This window comes from Anomaloglossus baeobatrachus, chromosome 3, assembly GCF_048569485.1.
Source record: "Anomaloglossus baeobatrachus isolate aAnoBae1 chromosome 3, aAnoBae1.hap1, whole genome shotgun sequence".
NCBI lineage: Eukaryota > Metazoa > Chordata > Amphibia > Anura > Aromobatidae > Anomaloglossus > Anomaloglossus baeobatrachus.
Genome location: NC_134355.1, coordinates 182,394,719 through 182,421,683, shown reverse-complemented (window position 1 = coordinate 182,421,683; position 26,965 = coordinate 182,394,719). Strand labels below are relative to the sequence as shown.

The window sequence follows — 26,965 nt, the reverse complement described above, 5'->3', positions numbered from 1 at the left end:
CGTTTCTCCTCTCCCTTTAGAGGGTCATCAGGAGGCTAAGGGGAGACGGCAGCGGGTCCTGTTCAATAACAATCCATGGCTGTAATCCATGGCATGCTTACAGCCATGGATTGTTATTGAACAGGACCCGCTGCCGTCTCCCCTTAGCCTCCTGATGACCCTCTAAAGGGAGAGGAGAAACGCGTTGAGGCCTGGCAGGCCTGGATTCCTGCTTCTCAGGGAAGTAATTAATCTTTTCTCCCTGTTATACTATATTATATAGAATATGATTGGAGCAACCTTTTCTATTTTGCAGTAATTTGCAGGGGTGTCTGTATCCCATTTTTCGTTCAGCTCCTGGGGTATAATGGGGAGATTATCTGAGCCCCTTGTGATATGATTCTAGGTGACTGTAATATACTTGTGGGGTATACCACCCTGTAACATATGTGGTTGTAAATAACTCTTATGGATCACTACCTTGCATAAAGATAATTTATTAGGAATAGAAGTCTATACGTCTTGTACAGTGCTAGTATCATGAATAGGAATTCCTGGTTATAGATCAGTAAATTGATACCTTCTTGATCTAAGGAAAACAATACAGGGAAGAGTATTACCATTTGGGAACTCATATATATTGTACTGTGCAAGCACCACTATAGGGCCTTCCATCCCATCCCTATATCAGGGTCAGGGAGAGGGAGAGCCGACGTGGAACGGGGGCGCCCGGTAACTTATGGTGTCATACCCTCCGTTGTTAGGTAGGGATACACTACCCTTATAGGGCTATATTAGTTTCCCTTCCCTTTCCTAAAGTGAGTGTGTATATAAAATTCCTTGGTTATTGACAAGCATATCGTGATCCATTCTCATTTATATTTGTGTGTCTGTTTGTGGGTACATTTTAATGAATATTAATAAAAATTGCACATTTTAAAATAGGGTTGAGATTACGTTAGTCTCTTTTCTCCAGACTTTATTATGATTTTGTCACTTTAGAACTCCAACCAGGAGAATGAACAGACATTACAGGATTGGCTGTAGTAGACCACCTGGAGTATGGACAGCGATTTTCGGTTTAGTTAGGCTTTGTGCGCACGTGTACTTTTTTCATGCTTTTACATTGGGTTCTGCACCGCAGCGTAAAAGCATGCGTCCTGCATTCCCAGTACAATCTATGAAGATTGTGCAAATTCCATCCGCACGTTGTGTTTTAGAACGCAGCGTTTCGGCTGCTGAAATATTTTTGCCAAAACGCTGCATTCTATAAATCAACATGTCACATCTTTTGTGCATTCCGGATGCTTTTCCCACTGTCTATGGGAGAGTAAGCATCCAGAACGCATGAATTCCGCATGCACAATACTTTCAAAATGCAGCTTTTCGGCTGCGTTTTGAAACGCACATGCAGTGACTTAAACGCTGCGGAATAAAAACGCAGAGACGTGCGCACATACCCTTAAAGGTAGAATACAGGAAGGTAGCACACTAAAGCTACAAAATGGCATACATATATAAAAGTCCTGGCTAAGGACCCAAGGAGGGACCACAGAAGGCAGAACCAGTAAACCCAGAAGAATGAACATCCTAATCAACAGAATCTTATCATTTTAGATAAGTCCATTTTCTTTTTCTCAACTACCAGAACAAAATGTGATTAAAAGAAAAATGAGGTAAAATTGATATTGAGGTAACTTTTCCAATTTAAAGCCCTGTACAAAAAAGAAAGAACACTGCTACAAGAGTTTTCCTACAAATTTCATAACAGAGAAAAAAAACAAGTAAAAAAGCCATAGAATTCCAGTGTATTGCCAAGGTTAGACCCTAAATGCATTCAGACACAGGAATCAACAATAGATGTCCCTGGTACAAATGATATATACATACTAAAGTTGGGTATATGGAAAGCCTCCACAGCCAACAGGATATGGTAGTGTAGAGCGCTGCCACACCCCAGGCCCTTGGGATACTCGGTTCCGGGTGGTGGATAATGGAGATCACCGTCACACGTGGCCGTGCCCGGTTCCGTTACCTGGGGGGCGCTCGGTAACAGGGTTATTTTTTATGTCACTTGTGACGCCACTGGCGGGTTGCGGTAATAAGATGTCCCATCGCTGCTGTGGTTTTAGGGACAGATGGTATAGCAGCAAGTGTGTTCGCACCCTCCGCCAGTAGGGGCTTAAGTCCCATGTAGGTGTGCTGTGCATTGTGGTGCGCCAGTAATAAACACGACACCGTTATTGCAGATTAACCGGTATTTACCGTATTTTTCGCTTTATAAGACGCACTTTTGTTCCCCCAAATTTTGGGGGAAAGTAGGGGGTGCGTCTTATAATCCGAATATACGGGGGGGTGTATATATTATATATATATATATTATATATATATATATATATATATATATATATATATATATATATATATATATATATATATATATATATAATTGCCTTATTCTGTCTGTCTGTCTGTCTATCTGTCTGTCTATCTGTCTGTCTATCTGTCTGTCTATCTGTCTGTCTGTCTGTCATGCTCCGAAATTGTGTCCTTACGGTGACACAAAGCTGATTGGCCGCTGGGCTCGCCATGGCCCCGCCCCCCCACACGGATTGGCCTCTCGCCCCGGCTCTCTGCAGGCCCCGCCCCCCTCACGCAATCCACGCTCGCTCTGGCCCAACTGACACGGAGCCCCGATTCCCAGGTGAGTACACACACACACATCAGATCACACTCACTCTCACACACACACATCAGATCACACTCACTCTCACACTCACATCCACACATCACAACATGCTGGGATATCTCTTGCTTCTACACCGGCTCCGTCAGGATCCCGGCAGCGCCAGACATAACCTTGCGATGCTGGGATCTTCACGGAGGCCGTGAAAGCTGGTAACCATTATACACATCGGGTAACTAAGGTCCCTTAGTTACCCGATGTGTATCATAGTTAACAGTGTACAGCGGCTCACACTCACTCTCACACACACCTCACACACACATCACATCCACACATCAAGGTCCTGCAGCGCCGGAAAATACAGACACATAACAGCACACACACATAACAGCACACACATACACACACACAAATCAGATCACACTCACACACACACACACATCACATCGCATCCACATACTCACAACATCCTGGGATATCGCTTGCTTCTCGGCCTCGATACTGTGCTGTTGTGATCTTCCAGGACCTGCGGGAGGATCACATGGCCAGAAGCATGTGATATCCCCGGATGTTGTGAGTATAAGCGCGTATGTGCGATATCGTCAGTGTCTGTGTGTGTGAGTGGATGCGATCGGGTGTGTGTGAGTGTATGCGATCGGGTGTGTGTGAGTGGATGCCATCGGGTGTGTGTGAGTGGATGCGATCGGGTGTGTGTGAGTGGATGCGATCGGGTGTGTGTGAGTGGATGCGATCGGGTGTGTGTGAGTGGATGCGATCGGGTGTGTGTGAGTGGATGCGATCGGGTGTGTGAGTGTCGGCAGAGGAGCACGGCGTGCTGGAGGAGGCTGGGAGCAGAGAGGCTGATCATGGGGAAGGCTGGGAGGAGAGAGGCTGATGGTGGGGGAGGCTGGGACGAGGGAGGCTGATGCTGGTGGAGGCTGATGCTTGGGGAGGCTGAGAGCGGAAGGCTGATGCTGAGGGAGGCTGGGAGAGGGACGCTGGGAGGAAGGAGGCTGAGAGGAGAGAGGCTGATCCTGGGGAAGGCTGGGAAGGGGAGGCTGATGCTGGGGGAGGCTGGAAGGAGAGAGGCTGGAAGGAGAGAGGCTGATGCATGGGGAGGCTGATGCTGGGGGAGGCTGGAAGGAGAGAGGCTAATGCTGGTGGAGGCTGATGCTTGGGGAGGCTGATGCTGGGGGAGACTGGGAGGGGAAGGCTGATGCTGAGGGAGGCTGGGAGGAAGGAGGCTGGGAGGAGAGAGGCTGATCCTGGGGAAGACTGGGAACGGGAGGCTGATGCTGAGGGAGGCTGGAAGGAGAGAGGCTGATGCTGGGGGAGGCTGGAAGGAGAGAGGCTGATGCTGGTGGAGGCTGATGCTTGGGGAGGCTGATGCTGGGGGAGACTGGGAGCGGAAGGCTGATGCTGAGGGAGGCTGGGAGAGGGAGGCTGGGAGGAAGGAGGCTGGGAGGAGAGAGGCTGATCCTGGGGAAGGCTGGGAAGGGGAGGCTGATGCTGGGGGAGGCTGGAAGGAGAGAGGCTGATGCTGGTGGAGGCTGATGCATGGAGAGGCTGATGCTGGGGGAGACTGGGAGCAGAAGGCTGATGCTGAGGGAGGCTGGGAGGAAGGAGGCTGGGAGGAGAGAGGCTGATCCTGGGGAAGGCTGGGAAGGGGAGGCTGATGCTGAGGGAAGCTGGAAGGAGAGAGGCTGATGCTGGGGGAGGCTGGAAGGAGAGAGGCTGAGGCTGGGAGGAGAGAGGCTGATGCTGGGGAAGGCTGATGCTGAGGGAGGCTGGGAGGGGAAAGCTGATGCTGGGGAAGGCTGGGAGGACGGAGGCTGGGAGGAGAGAGGCTGATCCTGGGAAGGCTGGGAGAGGGAGGCTGATGCTGGAGGAGGCTGGAAGGAGAGAGGCTGATGCTGGCGGACGCTGATGCTGGGGAGGCTGGGAGAGGGAGGCTGATGCTGAGAGAGCCTGGGAGGAGGGAGGCTGGGAGAGGTAGGCTGAGAGAAGAGAGGCTGATGCACACACACACACACACACACACACACACACACACACACGCGCGCGCGCGCACTGCACAACACACCACACACACACACACACACACACTGGGAACCACAAACAACTGCCCTACACAGACACCCACACATACAGACAACGCTGCACACACAGACAACGCTGCACACACAAACACCGCGGCACACACAAATATACGCACATACCGCACAACACACACATTGCTCAAAACATACCTCCCCCCAAAACACACCACACACACACAAACCGCGCAACACACACACAACACTACAGACACACAGCGCTCCACAAACAACGCAACACACGCAACACACATACAACACCGCTCTCACCCCCCCGTCACACCCAGACAACACCCAGAACATGTACAGCGCCTACACAAACACTTGGTAACTACACACAACAACATCTCTCTCTCTATATATATATATATATATATAACAAAAATCATACATGAACTACACAATACGTAAATTCTAGAATACCCGATGCGTAGAATCGGGCCACCTTCTAGTATATATATATATATATATATACACACACTACAGAGTCCAGGGGAGGTGCGGGCAGCTCTGGAGCTCTGCTGGGGGACTTGTGAAAGCTGGGAGCAGCAGCGTTTGATCTCCTGCTCCCGCTCATATAATATGCACAGCCGCTGTCCACCACCATGGTGCTGAAAGTGCACCGCGGCGATGGGCTGGGGCAGCAGTGTATATTATATCTGCCTGCGCCCTTCTTTGATTGCACATGCCCCCTCCCCCGTGTTAGCTATGGCCCCCATGCTGCTGCAAACAGTAAAATAATAAACTTTTTACTCACCTCCTCCAGCGTGTCTGCCTGGCCTCCCTCCTGCTGCTGTGATAAGGCACAAGAGATTTCACTCTGCCTGACCTGCCGAGAACCAGGAAATGCAGGAGGCCGGAGCTCAACCCCGAGGAGGGGGACACAGACAGGACAATGCTGGAGAAGGTAAGGAAAGTTTATTTTACTAAAAGCAGCAGCATGGGGCGATATATAACACAGGGAGCTGTGTGCCAGCAATAGTGGGCCGTGTGCCGCCACATGGGGCCATGTGCCAGCAATAGTGGGCCATGTGCCGCCACATGGGGCCGTGTGCCGCCACATGGGGCCATGTGCCAGCAATAGTGGGCCGTGTGCCGCCACATGTGGCCATGTGCCAGCAATAGTGAGCCATGTGCAGCCACATGAGGCCATGTGCCAGCAATAGTGGGCCATGTGCCAGCAATAGTGGGCCATGTGCCGCCACATGGGGCCATGTGCCAGCAATAGTGGGCCATGTGCCGCCACATGGGGCCGTGTGCCGCCACATGGGGCCGTGTGCCGCCACATGGGGCCGTGTGCCGCCACATGGGGCCGTGTGCCAGCAATAGTGGGCCATGTGCCAGCAATAGTGGGCCATGTGCCGCCACATGGGGCCATGTGCCAGCAATAGTGGGCCATGTGCCGCCACATGGGGCCGTGTGCCGCCACATGGGGCCGTGTGCCGCCACATGGGGCCGTGTGCCGCCACATGGGGCCGTGTGCCAGCAATAGTGGGCTGTGTGCAGCCACATGGGGCCGTGTGCCGCCACATGGGGCCGTGTGCCGCCACATGGGGCCATGTGCCGCCACATGGGGCCATGTGCCAGCAATAGTGGGCCGTGTGCCGCCACATGGGGCCGTGTGCCGCCACATGGGGCCGTGTGCCGCCACATGGGGCCGTGTGCAGCCACATGGGGCCGTGTGCAGCCACATGGGGCCGTGTGCAGCCACATGGGGCCGTGTGCAGCCACATGGGGCCGTGTGCAGCCACATGGGGCCGTGTGCCGCCACATGGGGCCGTGTGCCGCCACAGTGGGCCGTGTGCCGCCACAGTGGGCCGTGTGCCGCCACAGTGGGCCGTGTGCCGCCACAGTGGGCCGTGTGCCGCCACAGTGGGCCGTGTGCCAGCCACAGTGGGCTGTGTGCCAACCATAGAGGATGTGTGCCAGGCATAGGGGACATGTGGCATCACTGGGCCATATCCAGATTCAGAGGGCTAATTTTAGGATGGGGGGGGCTATGAGGGACATATACCCTATATGATTTGTCAGACGGACACTGGCATTATAAGACGGACCCCATTTATTAAAAAATTCTCTATTCCTTCACCAAATTTGGGGGTGCGTCTTATAATCAGGTGCGTCTTATAAAGCGACAAATACGGTACTCACTGGATGTTGCAAGTGCAGTTTGGCATGGCTGGTCAACCGACTTTCCTTTGTCCCGGTGCTGACATGAGTCCCAGTTGAGCCCTCCGTGCACATGCAGAGCTGATGGTCCCCTTGCCTGAAGCTGTTGGTGACCTGCGGCGCTCCGCTCCTTTGTCTTTCCAGGCTCAGTATGACAGGCCTCGCGGTCCCTTGTGGGGTAGGCTACTTCTCTGTGCCCTCTCCCGGGTCCTATATATGAGGCTGTGTCCCTGAGCTTATGGGTGGTGTGGTACCCTGGAAGTCAACACACACGGCTTGATCAGCAGACCGCTTGGAGCTGTTGTCTACTCTGGGGTCCAGTACCCCCTCGTGCGTAGTGCCTGGGATCTGTCTACCCTCAGGCTACTATCACCTAGTCGCCTTTTGGGGGTCTCCTCACAATCCTCACACCCCTCTCTCTCTGGCTCCTTTCAACTGTCACTCCTTCAACTGTCAATTTTTTCTCTCTGCCAAGTCTGCCTAGCAACACCTGTTGCTTCCCACAAGCCACACCCCTTTCCCAGGCTAACAGCTAAGAGATTGGTTCTCACATCTGACCACTCTTAACCCTCTACATGCTGCGCCCAGGTCTCAGGGAATGTGACCCTACATGTGTGTGAGGTGTGTGTTGTCAGCAGAGGGTGTTCCAGAAAGCCTTAGGATCCTGCAGAACACTGGGGTAGCATATCCCAGGGTGCTGCAGTAGATATATCCATTTTTACAGAATATAGGGACTATACTAAAGATTTAATAGATCTAATGATCCTTTAACACAATGGCATCACAAAGATTGACAGACAAATCCAATTTAATGGAGGTAAAAAAAATCCATGGAAATTAGTAACAATTATCCTTTATGGAATATATGCACAATGGTAGCCATAGTATACACCTTCCACGTGAATGTCACACAAGCTGAGAGCCCTCCTATATAAATAGATATTAAGCGCTAAGACTCAAACTACCTTATGGACTCCTTTTGGTGTTCTTGTGTAACAATCAGAAGAGTTATTGCTGTCTTTCCAAACAGCGTTCATCTCACAAAGGATGACCTCCAACATCCTGGCAAGTAAATCTTATCCATAGAGGGGGCTGCTGCTGGTGCCAGTGGTGAAGTCATCAAGGCGCACACATCTTTTGGCATCCGTACGTGTCTACGCATGCCTCAGTCATCCGTGGAACTTCCAGCCACCTTACACAAACACTATGCGTGGTAAGATCACCACCACCCTGCAAAAGGTTTTGACCTGGCAAAGCTGTGGCACCTGAACTAAACAGTGAGCAGCACAATGTCCAGCCAATAACGATGACTGGGAAAAACAGAACTTGGAGAAATCGGAATGAGCATACCTATGAATGAAAAAAAAAACCCTCAATTTTCTATGAAAGTATTTAAATGTCCCAAACCTCAGCATGAGGCAATAGCCCAGTGGCATGCCACCCCAAGCCATGGGGCATAAAGCAGCATAATTGACGTACCGACTTCTGGATAGCTGCACTGCAGAGTTACGTCCCAGTGGCCAACCACACTGACAACCATTGTAGACTTATGCTGAAGGCCACTCAGACTTTCAGGATGTTCCATCTTCAGAGCATTCAAGCATCATGCCAACCTCTTCTGTCCACAGGACAGGAAACTACTGAAAGAGGCAAGTAGGCAATGTCTTTATTAGCTCTAGGCTTCCTTAACAGCTTTGGGGGCAGAACACTCTCTAAGACATGGTCATGTGTAAATGGAAGAATCTTTCCCCCAAAAAGATATATGAACATCCCCTTCCCTACTCAGCCTGCCCATAACCCTATTTCATCTTGTACGGCATATATAACAGATCTTCTCTGTGAGGAGGAGGGTGGACATGACACTGCACTGTCTTCTGGCTGGCTCTATGACAACTGGCTGCAGAGGACATATTGTTTTACTATGCCACTACACCAAGAAAATTCATTGCAGTTGTGCAAAATATGTGACAGAAAGAGGGACATTTTGCTAGAAATGTAAACCATGCTTCCTTATGCCATCTCTTAGTTGGTTTACTCTGCTCTCACGCCCTTTATTTCATTTGTAATACACAGAGGAAAAATATGGCCTTGATCACAGATTATGCATTTCATCTTTTTCATGGCTGAGTTCATAACAGCCATAGTACATGTGCGCTCATTGTCCTTTTCAAACTATTTTCAGGTTTCTGTACACTAAACACATATTACACTTACTTTCCTCGTCTGCATCGTCTGGCACTGCAATCCTATTATTAGGTGTCTGAACTTGAGGCTCTGGAGTTTCTGAGTCCACTTGTGATATGTGGTTGACATTTTCTGATGCTTCTACATTTAAAGAAAAACAACAATATTTGCAGGTTTAAAATATATCAGTTCTAGATCCACACAAATGATTGGTAAAAGTCAACTATTTAGACTCCAACCAAGATTCATCTACAATAAGAGCAATTTGTATAACCAAATGTGTGAAAACGACATAAAATATAACTTTTAATAAATCAGAATTAAAATTATATCACACACTCAACATAATCTGTTGCTAAGCAACCAGCATTATAGGACAATACAGTATAGGGAGCGGGCGCCAGATTATCACAGCAACCTCTCCCTATATTCACAGGTGTTATTCACAAATAAAGCATCAATTATATTACAATCGATGGCCACAAAGAAGGGAATTTTGTTACTTACCGTAAATTCCTTTTCTTCTAGCTCCTATTGGGAGACCCAGACGATTGGGTGTATAGCTACTGCCTCCGGAGGCCACACAAAGCATTACACTAAAAAGTGTAAGGCCCCTCCCCTTCTGGCTATACACCCCCAGTGGGATCACTGGCTCACCAGTTTTAGTGCAAAAGCAAGAAGGAGGAAAGCCAATAACTTGGTTAAACAAATTCACTCCGAGTAACATCGGAGAACTGAAAAACCGTTCAACATGAACAACATGTGTACCCGAAAAAACCCAAAACTCCCGAAGGACAACAGGGCGGGTGCTGGGTCTCCCAATAGGAGCTAGAAGAAAAGGAATTTACGGTAAGTAACAAAATTCCCTTCTTCTTCGGCGCTCCATTGGGAGACCCAGACGATTGGGACGTCCAAAAGCTGTCCCTGGGTGGGTAAAGAAATACCTCATGTTAGAGCTGCGAAGACAGCCCTCCCCTACGGGGAGGCAACTGCCGCCTGCAGGACTCTTCTACCTAGGCTGGCGTCCGTCGAAGCATAGGCATGCACCTGATAATGTTTGGTGAAAGTGTGCAGACCTGGTCGAGGTAGCTGCCTGGCACACCTGTTGAGCCGTAGCCTGGTGTCGCAATGCCCAGGACGCACCCACGGCTCTGGTAGAATGGGCCTTCAGCCCTGATGGAACCGGAAGCCCAGCAGAACGGTAGGCTTCAAGAATTGGTTCTTTGATCCATCGAGCCAGGGTGGCCTTAGAAGCCTGCGACCCTTTGCGCTTACCAGCGACAAGGACAAAGAGTGCATCCGAACGGCGCAGGGGCGCCGTGCGGGAAATGTAGATTCTGAGTGCTCTCACCAGATCTAACAAATGTAAATCCTTCTCATACCGATGAACTGCATGAGGACAAAACGAAGGCAAAGAGATATCCTGATTAAGATGAAAAGAGGATACCACCTTCGGGAGAAACTCCTGAATGGGGCGCAGCACTACCTTGTCCTGGTGGAAGACCAGGAAGGGAGCCTTGGAAGACAGCGCTGCTAGCTCAGACACTCTCCGAAGAGATGTGATCGCTACCAGAAAAGCCACTTTCTGTGATAGTCTAGAAAGTGAAACCTCCCTCAGAGGCTCGAAGGGCGGCTTCTGGAGGGCAACTAGTACCCTGTTCAGATCCCATGGATCTAACGGCCGCTTGTCCGGGGGTACAATATGACAAACCCCCTGCAGGAACGTGCGCACCTTAGGAAGTCGTGCTAGACGCTTCTGAAAAAAGACGGATAGCGCCGAGACTTGCCCTTTAAGGGAGCCGAGCGACAAACCTTTTTCTAACCCAGATTGCAGGAAAGAAAGAAAGGTAGGCAATGCAAATGGCCAGGGAGACACTCCCTGAGCAGAGCACCAGGATAAGAATATCCTCCACGTTCTGTGGTAGATCTTAGCGGACGTGGGCTTCCTAGCCTGTCTCATGGTGGCAACGACCCCTTGGGATAATCCTGAAGACCCTAGGATCCAGGACTCAATGGCCACACAGTCAGGTTCAGGGCCGCAGAATTCCGATGGAAAAACGGCCCTTGGGACAGTAAGTCTGGTCGGTCTGGTAGTGCCGACGGTTGGCCGACCGTGAGATGCCACAGATCCGGATACCACGCCCTCCTTGGCCAGTCTGGGGCGACGAGTATGACGCGGCTGCAGTCGGATCTGATCTTGCGTAACACTCTGGGCAAGAGTGCCAGAGGTGGAAACACATAAGGGAGCCGGAACTGCGACCAATCTTGCACTAAGGCGTCTGCCGCCAGAGCTCTGTGATCGCGGGACCGTGCTATGAAGGTTGGGACCTTGTTGTTGTGCCTGGACGCCATTAGGTCGACGTCCGGCCTTCCCCAGCGGCTACAGATTTCCTGAAACACGTCCGGGTGAAGGGACCATTCCCCTGCGTCCATGCCATGGCGGCTGAGGAAGTCTGCTTCCCAGTTTTCTACGCCGGGGATGTGAACTGCGGATACGGTGGAGGCCGTGGCTTCCACCCACATCATAATCCGCCGGACTTCCTGGAAGGCTTGCCGACTGCGTGTCCCCCCTTGGTGATTGATGTATGCCACCGCTGTGGAGTTGTCCGATTGAATTCGGATCTGCTTCCCTTCCAGCCACTGTTGGAAGGCTAGTAGGGCAAGATACACTGCTCTGATTTCCAGAACATTGATCTGAAGGGTGGACTCCTGCTGAGTCCACGTACCCTGAGCCCTGTGGTGGAGAAACACTGCTCCCCACCCTGACAGACTCGCGTCTGTCGTGACTACCGCCCAAGACGGTGGTAGGAAGGATCTTCCCTGTGATAATGAGGTGGGAAGAAGCCACCATTGCAGAGAGTCCTTGGCCGTCTGTGAAAGGGATACTTTCCTGTTCAGGGATGTTGACTTCCCGTCCCATTGGCGGAGAATGTCCCAATAAAGAGGACGCAGATGAAACTGCGCAAACGGAACCGCCTCCATTGCCGCCACCATCTTCCCGAGGAAGTGCATGAGGCGTCTTAAGGAGTGCGACTGACCGTGACGGAGAGTCTGCACCCCGGTCTGTAGTGACCGCTGCTTGTCCAGCGGAAGCTTCACTAGCGCTGAGAGGGTATGAAACTCCATGCCAAGATACGTTAGTGATTGGGTCGGTGACAGGTTTGACTTTGAGAAGTTGATGATCCACCCGAACGTCTGGAGAGTCTCCAGCGCAACATTCAGGCTGAGTTGGCATGCCTCTTGAGAGGGTGCCTTGACAAGTAGATCGTCCAAGTAAGGGATCACAGAGTGTCCCTGTGAGTGCAAGACTGCTACCACTGCCGCCATGACCTTGGTGAACACCCGTGGGGCTGTCGCCAGACGAAATGGCAGAGCTACGAACTGGAGATGTTCGTATCCTATCACAAAACGTAGAAAACGTTGGTGCTCTGTAGCAATCGGCACGTGGAGATAAGCATCTTTGATGTCTATTGATGCTAGGAAATTTCCTTGAGACATTGAGGCAATGACGGAGCGGAGGGTTTCATCCGGAACCGCCTGGCCTCCACGTGCTTGTTGAGCAGTTTTGGGTCCAGAACGGAACGGAAAGAGTCGTCCTTTTTTGGCACCACAACCAGATTGGAGGAAAACCGTGTCTTGTTCCTGAAGAGGAACAGGGATTACCACTCCTTCTGCCTGCAGAAGAGCATCGGCTCGGTGGGGAGGTGGGGACGTTCTGAAGAATCGAGTCGGAGGACGAGAACAGAACTCTGTCCTGTGCACGTGGGCACAATGTCCCTCACCCACCGGTCTGTGACCTGTGGCAGCTAAATGTCGCCAAAGGCGAGCGAGTCTGCCATCAACCGCGGATGCGGAGAGATGAGAGAGCTGAGAGTCATGAGGAGACCGCCTTGGTAGCGGTTCCTCCGGCTGCCTTCCTTGGGCGTGATTGAGCCCCCGGAAGCTGAGCCCCTCTGAGGCTTTTCAGCTCTTTTGGACGAGGACAATTGGGACCTGCCCGAGCTTGGGAAGGACCGAAACCTCGACTGTCCTTCCAGGACAGCATTAATAGGGTAAGTCGCAATGCAGACATTGCGAGGTTACGGACGCCCCTGCGGCACAAATGTACATATGCTCAAGACCAGCTGAGCAAGAACAGCTGAAAAGCTTAGGGTGCCCATACGGCTGTAAATGCCGGAGCAACCGACACGCCGATAGCCTCATAGACAGATTTCAACCAGAGTCCATCTGTCTAGCATCTTTAAGTGAAGTCCCATCTCCACTGCAACTATGCTCTAGCCGCAAGCCTGGAGATTGGAGAATCCACCTTTGGACCCTGGGTCCCGCGCTTGACCACGTCAGGGGGAAAAGGATAACGTGTATCCTTAATACGTTTGGAGAAAACGCTTATCTGGTAAGCGTGGTGTTCCTGGACTTCTTCTCTGAAGTCAGCGTGGCCAGAAAAATACTCAATATACGTTTGAGCTACTGAAATGGGACTTCTCCTGCTGTGAAGCTGACTCCTCCGCTGGGGGAGCTGAGGGAGAAAGATCCAACATTCCATTGATGGACGCTATAGGATCATTCCTTATGGCGTCACCATCCGGTGTATCCGGATTGAGAGCGGTGTCAGGATCAAAGTCCTGATGAGCTACGTCTGCCTCATCATACAGAGAGCCTCCTGGGACCCCCCCGGAGCACCGATTTTATTCCAAATGAGGGTGGCCAGGGAGCAATGATCCAGATTGCCCATGGCCTGTCTGGACTGCAAGTCTCTATCCCATTGCAACTCCATCCCTGTCCTTGGACAGGGTTGACAGGTGGTTCCTTTGGCCACGTCTAGTAGAGACCCCGGCTGACCAAGTGCTACAGGGGAGCATTGCACACAATGGGGTTCAGTGCCGTGGAACAGTATCACATGCAGTAAAAACAGCATCGAAAGCCTGTGTTGCTTATATGCTGCTGCCGGCTAGCCATCTAGGATATAGAGCCAAGAATGGCGACCGTACAGTGCAATGTATAGCATACAAGCATAAAGTACAAATGAACACTGCAGCACATGCAATACAAGCAGCATAGAAAGCCTGTGCCTTGGCACCCCTGCTTTTCTGCTGCTGTAGACTAGCCATCTAGGGGAATATAGCCCAGAATAGCGACCATACAGTGCAATGTATAGCATACAAGCATAAGTACAAATGAACACTGCAACCCCTGCAATACAAGCAGCATAGAAAAAAAACCTGTGCCTCAGCACCCTTGCTTTTCTGCTGCTGTAGTCTAGTCATTCTAGGCGAAAATAGCCCAGACTAGCGACCGTACAGTGCAGTGTATAGCATACAAGCATAAATACACATAAACACTTCAGTACATGCAATACAAGCAGCATGGAAAGCCTGTGCCTTAGCACCCCTGCTTTCCTGCTGCTGATGTGTCGCCATCTAAGAGGGCATATAGCCAAAAATAGCGACCTATGCAGTGTAAGCATAAAATACAAATGGACAACTGCGGTATTTAGTGGGGTCAGCACTTCAGGTGCCGCTTACCGCCCGCCTATAAGCGGGTGTGTGGTCGCCCTAGTCCTGTGCCTGGTTGCCCAGAGTCCGATCTCTCAGCTCGGAATGCAGGAATGGCTGCCGGCGTCCTTCTCCAGCTCGTGTGGGTAGGGGCGGGCCGTGGGCGTGCCCCCAAGTCAGAGCGGGAAACCGGCGTCCCACAGTGTCCAGTGAGAGGGCTGGAGCATGTAAATAAGGCTCCAGCCCTCGGCGCTGCTGATTGTACAGCGTCTCTTCCCTACCCTGATTGACAGGGTGGGGGCGGGAACGAAGCGGAGCTAGGCCGCAAAAGCCGGGGACTGGATTTATAAGCGCCGCCGCCGTAAAAGCGCGGTCGGCGCTAAGTCCCCGGCGCACTACAAGTCCCAGCCGCGCCGCCGCTCCCGGAGCGTCCGGCGCGGTAGTTCCCAATACATAAAGTCACTCAGCTAGGCTGCAGTGACTGTAACCCTTTACTGTCCCCGGCGCACTAGCACACCCAGCAAGTCTGGAGTGTGCTGTGCCTGTGTGTACGGGGACACAGAGTACCTGAATGGTGCAGGGCCATGTCCCTGAACGGTACCCAGCTCCGTATCCAGCAGGTTCAATGGGTCTGTGGATGGAGCCCGGCCTCAGGGCTTTGGGGCCGGTAAGATCCCACTTCCTCAGAGCCCCTCAGGGGGATGTGGAAGGAAAACAGCATGTGGGCTCCAGCCGCCGTACCAGCAATAGGTACCTCAACCTTACAAACCACAAGCGGGGTGAGAAGGGAGCATGCTGGGGGCCCTATATGGGCCCTCTTTTCTTCCATCCGATATAGTCAGCAGCTACTGCTGACTAAACAGTGGAGCTATGCGTGGATGTCTGACCTCCTTCGCACAAAGCAGAAAACTGGTGAGCCAGTGATCCCACTGGGGGTGTATAGCCAGAAGGGGAGGGGCCTTACACTTTTTAGTGTAATGCTTTGTGTGGCCTCCGGAGGCAGTAGCTATACACCCAATCGTCTGGGTCTCCCAATGGAGCGCCGAAGAAAATATGTCCATAAAAATGATAATAGAAACAATGTGAATATAGTCACAATAACACCCTGTCTATTCAAAGTTGCACACTCAAGTGATGGTAGAATGATCACAATTATACACTACAGTATATGGTCATGATTACACACCGAAGTGATAGGAAGTACATACAAAGGGGGGGGGGCTAAATATCTACCTCACAATACCCCTCAGTGGCAACAATCTGACCTTAAGTGCTCCTGAACCTCCCGGTGCATTTCATAATTGGCTTAATCATCAGGGGAATGGCCAGGAAAGCAGAAGCTTAGGATTCATAATGGCTCTCCATCATATTGTGTCCGGGCATATGACAGCACTGGCTTTAATTTTCAATGGGGCAAAAGTGGGCGATTTGAACTTTTAGCTTTTTATTTTTAATTATTTAATTTTTTAAAACTGTTTTAAACTTTTTTTTTTTACTAGATCCCCTAGGGCAGAGGTTCCCAACTCCAGTCCTCAAGGCACACCAACAGGGCATGTTTTCAGGATCTCCTTAGTATTGCACAGGTGATAATTTAATCACCTGCAAAGGTGCTGAATCAAACACCCATACAATGCTAAAGAAATCCTGAAAACATGCACTGTTGGTGTGCCTTGAGGACTGGAGTTGGGAACCTCTGCCCTAGGGGACTATAACGATCTGCAGTCTGATTGATCATTCATTTCTCCCGATCAGAGCAGCACCGCTCAGACCGGGAGAAATGATCATCTCTTGTAACAAGCAGCTGTTTCTTACATGATCTGAATCATATGAGCACAAGACACGTGATCATATGACCCTGTGCTACCATGACAACCACCGGATCCACGTGATCACGTCACGTGACTTCCGGTATCGGGCAGTGCGTATGGATCTACCGCTATCGTCGTTAATATGGCACTGTCACATCTTGACAGTCGCATTTAGGGGTTAAAAAGGCACGGGCGGATAGCGATTACGCTCGTGCCTAGCATGCACGCATGTCAGCTAAAATGTGCGCTGATCCCTGCCTGCAGCCCACAGCAGTACGTGGGGATTAACACTATGACCACTAGGATGTAACTTTACTGCCTGCGGTCATTAAGGGGTTAACATAGCACCACCATTTTGGTGTGCTATGGCTACCCTTGTGACCACTGCAGCCAATAATTGACCATAACAGATTTGTCCCGCCAAGCTCCGCTGATCATCATTTTGGAGGCCTGTGATTGGCTGCAGCTGTCACGTAGGGAGATGGTGCTAGAGAGGCAGCACTAGAGCAACAAAGATTCACCAGGTAACCAATGTTTGTTTTTTTTAAAATTCTACGCCAGTGTGTAGTAATGTCTCTCCACGATCAATATCAGATTGTGTGGCAGAGTATGCCTGCATATCACTAGCAAGTTTGTAAAGCTACAAGAATTGTTTTTGGCTAAAATTTTTGATACTTGTAATATACAATAAACTACAGTATATGAAAATATTCCCATCATTAGTGATGTGCGGACCCGTGGAAGTTCAGTTCGGTGGGTTCATCTGAACTTTAAATAAAGTTTGGGTTGGGACCCAGACTTGACCTGAACCCCAATGGAAATCACTAATTGGGCAGTTCGGGTCTCCGCCCACGTACAGCCAGCCATAAACAGGTCACTTCAAGGGGAGGGTGGAAGGGGTTTTTCCATTTTTATTGTTTGGTGCACACTACATGCTGATGTTACCCCCAGTGCGAGCCAAATAAACACTGCAAGCGGCTAACACTGGGCTGAGCACCAGGCTACACTAGTGGTTTGCATACGTAAAGCACCCAAACTCCGAACCTAAATGCCTATTTTTTTTTGTGTAACATCTGTAGTTGGTACAAACACCAAACCTCGGGTTCACTCATCTGTACCCATCATAAATTTATGGCAACTGATAAAAGGAAAGAGTTTTTGGGGAAAATAAAACTCAACTAGCAAAAAGACTACAGTATACTAAAACACCATGTGTGAATACATATATGTGTGTTCCTCTAAACCACAAACATCTGACTGCAGTAATTTTTCGCTTAGAAGACCACCTTCAAAAAATTCTGCAAAATACAAACCTAAGCGCTACCTTCAATACACTGCATACATGACACTCACCTTCTGAACTTTGATTTACTCTTCGATTTGAATTTTCAGAATCTGCCATACCCACGATCCATACCATGGCAGCTAGAACAAAGTAAAACAAGGTGTCAATATAGAATTTCTCTTCAAGAATAGTTAAACTATAATGCATCTTTACATACATTAATAGAGTTACACCCCCCCCCCCCCCCAAAGCAAATAATAACAACAAAAAAAAAGTTGCCCCCTATCCATAGGAAAGTACTGTACTCTGCTGTTCCCAATAGTCCGAATAGACCATTGAATGGAGCGGAGGCCGAACATGTGCACCTCCACTCCATTCAAGAAACGGCTAAAGAGCCCCGTTCTTAGGACTGTTGGCAGGCGGATCAATTGTGATCAATCAAAAAGATTATAAGAAGGATTCTTTTTGGGAATAACTCCTGAACTTGTTAAACTTGGATCAGAACATTTACTTAATTTATCTAACCAAGTAATAGGATTTACTACAGTGATATGAAAATAGGGCATTTTTGTTAATATATTTCAATTACAAAAAGATCTAAAGATATATTGTCAATCTGGACAGCCCCTTTAATGCACAGCTGTCAGGTAAACAGCAGTAAAGCACGCATGCCGGAACAGACCTCTATATTACAGTATCATGATACATACGTTGTTGGATAAGGGGTACTTCTCACATAGCGAGATCGCTGCGGAGTCACAGGGTTAGTGACCTACCTACCAGTGACCTCATCAGCAATCTCGCTGTGTGTGACACTAAGCAGCGACCTGGCTCCTGCTGTGAAATCGCTGATCGTTACACACTGTTCTGGTTCATTTTTTGCTCATTGGTCTCCCGCTGTGCAGCACACATCGGTGTGTTTGACGGCGGGAGGCCAACGAGCATCGACTCTGTAAGCAGCATACGCTGGTAGCCAGGGTAAATATCGCGTAAATAAGCAAAGCGCTTTGCTTAGTTACCCGATATTTACCCTGGTTACCAGCGTACACCGCTTAATGCTGGCTCCCTGCACATGTAGCTAGGGTACACATCGGGTTACTAAGCAAAGCGCTTTGCTTAGTTACCCGACATTTACCCTGGTTACTAAGCGCAGCATCGTTAAACAAGTCGCTGGTGGCTGGTCGCTGGTGAGATCTTCCTGATTGACAGCTCATCAACGACCATGTAGCGACACACCAGCGATCCTGACCAGGTCGTATCGTGGTCAGAATCGCTGGTACGTCGTTTAGTGAGATGGTACCCTAAGAGCTGAATTTACTAACGCCTGTGAGGGCTAAGATTACCTAACAACTTCCACGTATCATAGAAACTGTAGTCTTTATTGAATAAAGCTAAAAATGAAACCTATTTTTCAAAAGTGCTGGTTAAAATAATAAAGCTTGCCTACCTTGTTACACTTATGGAAAATCTATTCTATTACTTGTAGATCCAATGTTACACATGAGTACAATGCTTCACACAATATACAATGTTGCAGAATACACTACCTACATTATAGTTTGAAAGCCAGATTTCACCCAGTAAGCAAAGGGGAAGGGTTGGTTGTTCATGATAGGAAAGACCATCGCCCGGTCAAATTTTGTACGCTAGAAAACACATAAAAAGCTTTGAAAAAGGTCACAAAAATTTTGTGACTTCTGGCATGTCACATCATTTTTGCCTGACTCCAACAAAGTGGGCCTGGTGACCCCTGCTCACTAAATTCATGGGAAATGGTAGCATATCTTACTCCACAAATCTTAATGCAGTCCCAGACAAGTTTTGATTACAAGACAAAAAGCATAAGAAATTTCCAAAGTAATTGTTCCCTGCCTTGTAATGTTATTTCATTTGTGTCGATGTAAAATCCTATATTTATTATTTCCTTTTTCTCAACTCCATGAATTTTTTTTTACAAATAAAAGCAAAATATATCATCCTATCATCCTGGGCATTAAGTACAAAACTGGATTCATCCTTAAGGGGTTAAAGTCATGGTTCTAGCATGGCAACTTGAAATGGGGTCAAAGCACTTGATGCATTCACCGATGACCCAATATGGAATATACTTACAAGAATATATTAGTGCTGGAAATATAGGCTCATTTCTTTCCTGCGCAGTCTCCACCAGCATCCTCAAAGGGCCCTTTGGGCACAGTACAGCTAGCAAGTCTGTCAAGCAAAAGGCACGTTACAGTCATGAAAGAAATCAGGCAAAGGATTCAAGTTTATCAAGACAAACTACTTGTTTTGTACGTTGCTCAAGATTTTTTACCGTACACTATTACATTTAAAAAAAACAAACAAACAAACAAACAAAACATGTAAGAGCTTAGCATCCAGATTTTCCAAATGGGATTGCCTGGCGATTAAAAGGAATCTGTCACCAAGTTTTTCGCTTTCTCCTCTGATCACAGCTTAATGTGGGAAAAGAGACTCTGATTCCAGTGGTATATCACTTAATTTAATGAGTGCAGCAGTTAGTTTCTTGATATAGCAGAGCTCAGAAAGCTAATTCTTCCATAGCACAGCTTTCTGTGTACATTGTATACTGACAGTGTGCTGCTAACAAGTGCTGGGGGAAGTAGTCCAGGCAGTGATGATCTCCTGCTGATAAAATACATTGTAATGAAACAACAGCATACAGCCTAATATGTAACATCCCTGAAATCATTGTCTCTCATGCTGTCATTAGAGTACATAGCAAAAACCTGCTAACAGATTCCCTTCAAAAGTTCTTTAGTGGTTGTCAAAATGTAAAATAATTTAAGTAATGAATGTACTGGTACTTTAATTCAGAAACATGAACTAGTGATCCAATTTCAGAAGTTCACCCTCATTAGTGTCAGCATAAAAGAGCTTAGTCCCCCTGTAGGTCAATGATATGCCTGAAGGGGACTGTTTGGCTCAGTAAGGTAAAAGATTGCCAACATTTTCTTGAGATTTCTGCTTCAAAAATGATGCGGGAAGCCCTGCATCAAAGAGACACTTTTCTGTTTTAATGAGTGTTTTTTGTTTTGCTGTTTTGGGTTTGCTTTTTGCCTTTTTCACCAAACCTCATTTAGAATAAGAAATAATAGAAGAAAAAAAATGCATGTAACTTCTTTGAAGGGGATCCTGAAAGAAAACTCTCCAAACCAGCCACTGTCCAATCAAATGACTAAAGAACATTTCATCTAATCTTAATCTCATAATCAATAGCTAGTTATTGGGTGATCATACCGATTCACAGCATAAACAAGACGGTTAAAGAAGTTCTCCAAAAATGTGATAAGGCCTCTTTACAATTCAAAATGCAGCCTGTAATAGACAAGTGACAGAACAGGTTGCAGTCTGAAACATAGCATGAGATGTGACAGAAGAGTATCTGAAACACACATTCCTCAGTGAACTGCCAGAGTGGTTTGTGCTCCCTGACTGAGCACAAACCATTTTTTTCTTCAGCCTTAGTCCTCTGTGCACAGTTAGTCAGCAAGATTTATTTCTTCTCATGTTACAGCCCTGCTCCAGGAGCTTACTGGGGGATGTTTATGATACTTTTCTTCTATCAGTTGAGACAGATATTCCGAGTTTCTTCATGACATGGAACTAGGACAGGGTCATTGTATCATTTTGGTCCTGTGCAATGCCCAAATAAAATGGCTGACAAACATGTATTACTGGCAGGTATTACTGGCAGTACTTGGCTGAATACAGGCATCACATAGTCAGATAATAATTATACAGAAAATATGGCAACACTTTATAAAAGAAGAGGGATAGTTACTTACCATAAACTGATATAGCTCCTAGAATAACCCAAGCTGACCACTCTGGCAAATACTTGATGAAAACCAGAGCCATCAAAGCACTGATCATGATAAGATAAGCCTGCTGTAGTTGTAGGGGCCCTTTCCAATGAATACAGATCATTCCCACTGCCCCAAAATTCCAGATGACCATGAACAAGGTTGGATAGTCCATCGCCACATTATACGTCTTGAAAACCTCACTATGAAAATTAAAAAGCAGATTTATTTTCTTCGTAAAGTTATTAGTAACATCTCTATTTGTAGCGGACTTGCTTTTTATGAATGTACACGAAGCATGTGAAGCTGCAGAAAGAGAGGCACAGTGCAGGTACAAATTACGCAAAAATTAGCGGGGCACAGCTAAGCTGAGGCTAGTGAATTCCAGTGAGATCCTGGGTCACCGTGCATTGCTGTATCTATGTAAGTTATTGCACCATCCTTGCGTTATTCGGATTCTCTCAGTGGCTGAATTCAGAGTCTGTGTTCAATGTGGATACTCCTCAGGCTGCGGAGACTTTATCATTTGCCATTTATCCTCTCCAAGCTGGCCAGGATCGGCTGTGTCCTCCCATATCTCCTGTGGCCTGAGGCTGGATGTGGTGAAATCTCCTCAGTGTGCTTTTGGCTGGGGCAGTTATCACCCCTTTTCTGCTAGGGCTGGCCTTCCTCTGTGACTAGGTCTGGTGTTTGAACCACCAGCAGACAACCCCTAGTTGTTGGGCACCTTTCGATCAGCAAAGGCTAGCAGTGAGTGTTGCATCGTGATTTATTTCCTTTCTTTGTATCCCTTGGCAGAAGACACCAACACCACCTTCCTCATCCTCAGGCTGGAACAATCCCTGCTGGGTGTGGTTACAGCTCCCCTTCACTATGCACAAAGCAGTGACTGAAGTTGCGCCGGCGCCACCCCAATGACTGGAAACCCAAGGCTGCCTGGAGAAATAAAGTTAATTTCCTCCTGGCAGCAGGGCTTTCAGTGTGGGTGCCGAGCAGCTTCACAATGCTATTAACATTCAGGTTAAAAGCGTAGGTTTTTTTTTACCTGACAGGTTGCCTTTAAATCACAAGGCCTGGAGAGAATTATCTCCCTTTTATATACTAATCAGTCAGTGTATCATGCACTTCCTCATGGAAGCTAAGGGTGGTGTCACACACAGCGACGACGACAACGACGTCGCTGCTACGTCACCATTTTCTGTGACGTTGCAGCGACGTCCCGTCGCTGTCGCTGTGTGTGACATCCAGCAACAACCTGGCCCCTGCTATGAGGTCGCCGGTCGTTGCTGAATGTCCAGCTTCATTTTTTGGTCGTCGCTCTCCCGCTGTGACGCACACATCGCTGTGTGTGACAGCGAGAGAGCGACGAAATGAAGCGAGCAGGGAGCAGGAGCCGGCATCTGGCAGCTGTGGTAAGCTGTAACTAGGGTAAACATCGGGTAACCAAGGGAAGACCTTTCCCTAGTTACCCGATATTTACCTTCGTTACCAGCGTCCGCCGCTCTCGCTGCCAGTGCCGGCTCCCTGCACATGTAGCTGCAGTACACATCGGGTAATTAACCCGATGTGTACTGTAGCTAGGAGTGCAGGGAGCCAGCGCTAAGCAGTGTGCGCTGCTCCCTGCACTCTGCACATGTAGCACAGCGATGCATGTCGTTATGATCGCTGCTGCGTCTGCTGTGTTTGACAGCTAAGCAGCGATCATAACAGCGACTTACAAGGTCTCTGTTGCGTCACAGAAAATGGTGACGTAACAGCGACGTCGTTGTCGCTGTCGCTATGTGTGAACCCAGCTTAAGTGGAAATCATTGACTATCAACACAGAGTGAGGCTTAGGAAACAATCTTATCATTACACATCTCCTTTGGCAAATAATAAAATGAATCAGCTATGCATCAAAATCACCAGACCTTCCGTGTCTTAATTAACATGGTTTATGATTAGTATATTGCCTACCTCGGAGTGCCTGTGCTTCCAATGTGGAAATTTGGCACATGATATGGGTGCGCCCAGCTATTTTCTCTTTTTTGGCTGGCTGTAGTCTCCCGGTTATCTTCTTTAATGTCCATATTTTAACTGACCCCCAAATGTATCTTTTTGGGAAGTTTCAGAAGCCATGGAACATTATACTAGAATATTCCTTCCTTAAAAAGGAAATGAATACTTATGAGATTGATGGGAGACTCCTCATCAACACTACAGTCCTGGACTGATTTACCGTAGTTCATCTATGAGAGAACAGTATATTATAACGGGGTCTGTTCACAGAAATTCTTCACGATGTGGGGATTATAGAATTCCTCACACGTGACAGTCACACCAAACTAAACTCTTTGACCTCACTTTATTTTATCTGTCATTAAATGTTCATGTGCACTCTGTTTTCATTTACCTTGTTGAGCTTCGTACGCAAAAGGAGGCTCTATAATATTATATATATATATGTATATATGTATATGTATATATATATATATATATATAGGCCGACAGTCGGGATTGAGCATTTCTATTAATGCTAGTTGCTGATCATCATCCAGTCTATATGTTCCCTTAGGGGGCACAAACGTTACGCTCCTCTCTCTGGCTGTTCCGCTGCTCCCAGTCTGGTCCTCTTCTACCCACTCTTGTGCGCTCCACATCCAGTCTCTTCATTAATTGAAGGCCAGGACTTCTAGCTAGGTTTTGCATTTAAGATGTCACAACCTTACTGGACACTGTTAACTCCAAAGCATGGACATAGCTGAAAGTCTTGGCCTTTAGGGAAGAGGCTGGAGATGCGGCGCATGATGATAGAAGAGGACTAGACTGCAGGCAGTGGCATGACCAGAAAGGTCAGGGTTTTTTTGTTTTTTTGTCTGGCCTAGATCCAACTTATATACAATTTTGTGTTCTAGAGATATCTACTATACAGTGGGTGCATCCCCAATTATCTAAATAAATATATTTCTGAAGGAGCTATTGACATGAATTTCTCCCCAGAGGAAAATAACTCATCAAATCCAAACCGGCAAAGAAATTAAAATATTTAGTGATGTGCAATCATTAATGATGTGCAAGCACAAAAATGCTCTTTACTCGAGAAGGTCGGAGCAGGTCGGACGCTCTCGATTCGAACAAGTCAATTACGTCTCGATAGTAATATACACTCCTTTTGATCAAATTCTATGTCTTGAGGCAGAAAGAAGATGTAGTCTACAATGTATAGTTCAAAAAAAACGTATGGCGAGTGACTTGCTCCCTAGGTATAATGGTACAGTACCAGGATATACCTAGTGAGAATAGAAAAGGGAGCGAAGAAGGAAGCAAAAGAAAAGGAGACTAGAGATGTAAACCAGCGAGATATAAGACATGTGATGTGTAATGAAGGGAATCTCATATTTCATGATCTCAGTACAGCAATAAAAAATGGACATCAAATTAGATCTAAACAACTAATGAGCTGCATTGGTGCCCCCTAGTGGGCAGAAAACAGAATCCAGGATACGAAATGTGAAGGAATATAGTGAAAAAATGAATTTAAAAAAAAAAAAAAAAAAAAAAAGGGTAAACATAAGGTGAAAATGTACTACTCTACTCAGGACATCCAACCATTTCTCCTTCCTTCTCTCACAGATATCCTTTCAGAATGATCTCTAAGATAAGGTGGTCAAGACACCCTCCCTTTATTTCCACTTATTCATCCCCCTTTGATTCATTTTTTCCATTCTGTATTGCTTCCCATTTCGTCTCTCCAATGTGTCCTGGAGTCTGTTTTCCACCCACTATGGAGCAGCAATGCACCTTCCTTACCTGTCCAGGCCTCACTTGATGAATTTTGTATTGCTGCAAAGTGATCATGCAATATGAGATTCCCTTTATTACAGTCTCACATCTATCTGGGTAACATTTCTATTCTTTTTTTCGGTCTTCGCTCCCTTTTCCATTCTCACCAAGTACCTAGGGAGCCAGTCACTCACCATACGTTTTTAACGTTTACTTTGTAAACTACATCATCTTTCTGCCTCAAGATATAGTAATTGTCTATGAAGTGAAGTGTTCCATCCTATTAGAGCTTAATAAGTGCGCAGTGGAGTCCTTTTGTCTGACCTACTCTATTTTGACTTTTTTTATTTTCTTGATTTTTCACAAATCTTCACTGCAAACTAGATTATGTCTTCACGATTTAACTATCTAGTTCACATTATCAAACCAACAGTCACAATTTTTAATAGGATATACTGTATATTAGTTGTGTGATAGGTCTGTACGAACCCTTTGCACCCACTAGAGGGCAGCAATATACATCCTCCGCATAATATCGATTTAGTGGACGGTTTTGTCTGCTAGATTTCCTCTGCGGAGAGCTAGCACAATTCTTATATGATGTAGTGTCAACCTCCTCCCACCAGGGTGTGACCGTGTGTGCTATGCTAGATTGCCAGGTCGCCCGGTCCTCTTGGCAATGCATCTCCATTATGCTACTTGATCCGACCCCGCTCCCTGGGGCCTCAGAGGGGGGTATGGATATGTGACGCAGGACATGGAGTCTGCAGCTGCAGGAAGTCCATTGCAAAGATGGTAGCACCGATTACAACTGCAACACCTCGAGACCTGTATTTAATACCCCTCACGAAGAAGCCCATGTGAAAAGTGAGACAGAAAACCCCCTTTGTGTATGGAGCCAGACAAACTGTGCTATATATCATTACTCTATTATGTTGCATTGCTCTATTACTATTATGGATTATATTCAGTGTCTTTCACTTGAGGTTTATTTTATATAATATATCCTGCTGGATGATGTATTTCTTATCTTTTACCCAGTTTATGTATTATCTCCACTGGAACATTTAAAGTACGTTCTACACAATAGCGCATTATTAACTATGAGTATGTAATTACAGTAGCTCCTTATTTATAATATTACTGTGTGTCTTAGGCTGAGATCGCACTTTGCGTTTCCACCTGCATTTCAGGTGCTTTTTAGGTGCGTTTTGAGAAGCACCTTTTTCATGCCCAAAGGCATGCGTTTTGATTTCACAGCAAAGTCTATGAAAAATGGGGATTTCTAGACCGCACTTTGCGTTTCTAAACGCTGCGTTTAATTTGCATATTTTGTGGCAAAACCCATGCATTCAAAGATGGAGCATGTCAATTGGTTTTGCCATTTTGGGTGCGTTTTGGTAACATTGAAGTCAATGAGAAATGGCAAAAACCAAGATTCCTTCAAATTCCTGCGTTTTACCTGCTTTTTCAGTGCAGAAAACATGCGTTTTGGACTACCAAAACGCATGCTTTTTGGACATCAAAATAATGATTTGATATGTCCCTTTACACACACACACATATAGTCTGACAATTTAATTTAATAAAAATATGCATTTATTACTATTTTAGCGATAAAATGTATACGTGTTTTTCCAAAAATAAGACACTGCCTTATATTTTTTTTGCCCCCCA

The 26,965-nt window shown here is 47.4% G+C and overlaps 1 protein-coding gene across 2 annotated transcripts in view; it reads right to left on the bottom strand.

Moving 5' to 3' along the window:
- The window catches only part of LOC142296253 (presenilin-2-like), a 71,187-nt gene that overhangs the window by 6,601 nt on the left and 37,621 nt on the right, over positions 1-26,965 (bottom strand). For both annotated transcript variants that reach the window (XM_075339618.1, XM_075339617.1), the window contains exons 6-9: positions 21,509-21,729; positions 19,812-19,910; positions 17,768-17,839; positions 9,145-9,255 (exon numbers count right to left, since the gene is read on the bottom strand). In XM_075339618.1, the coding sequence (XP_075195733.1) occupies positions 9,145-9,255; positions 17,768-17,839; positions 19,812-19,910; positions 21,509-21,729 (503 nt within the window). The remainder of the gene's footprint in view (positions 1-9,144; positions 9,256-17,767; positions 17,840-19,811; positions 19,911-21,508; positions 21,730-26,965) is intronic.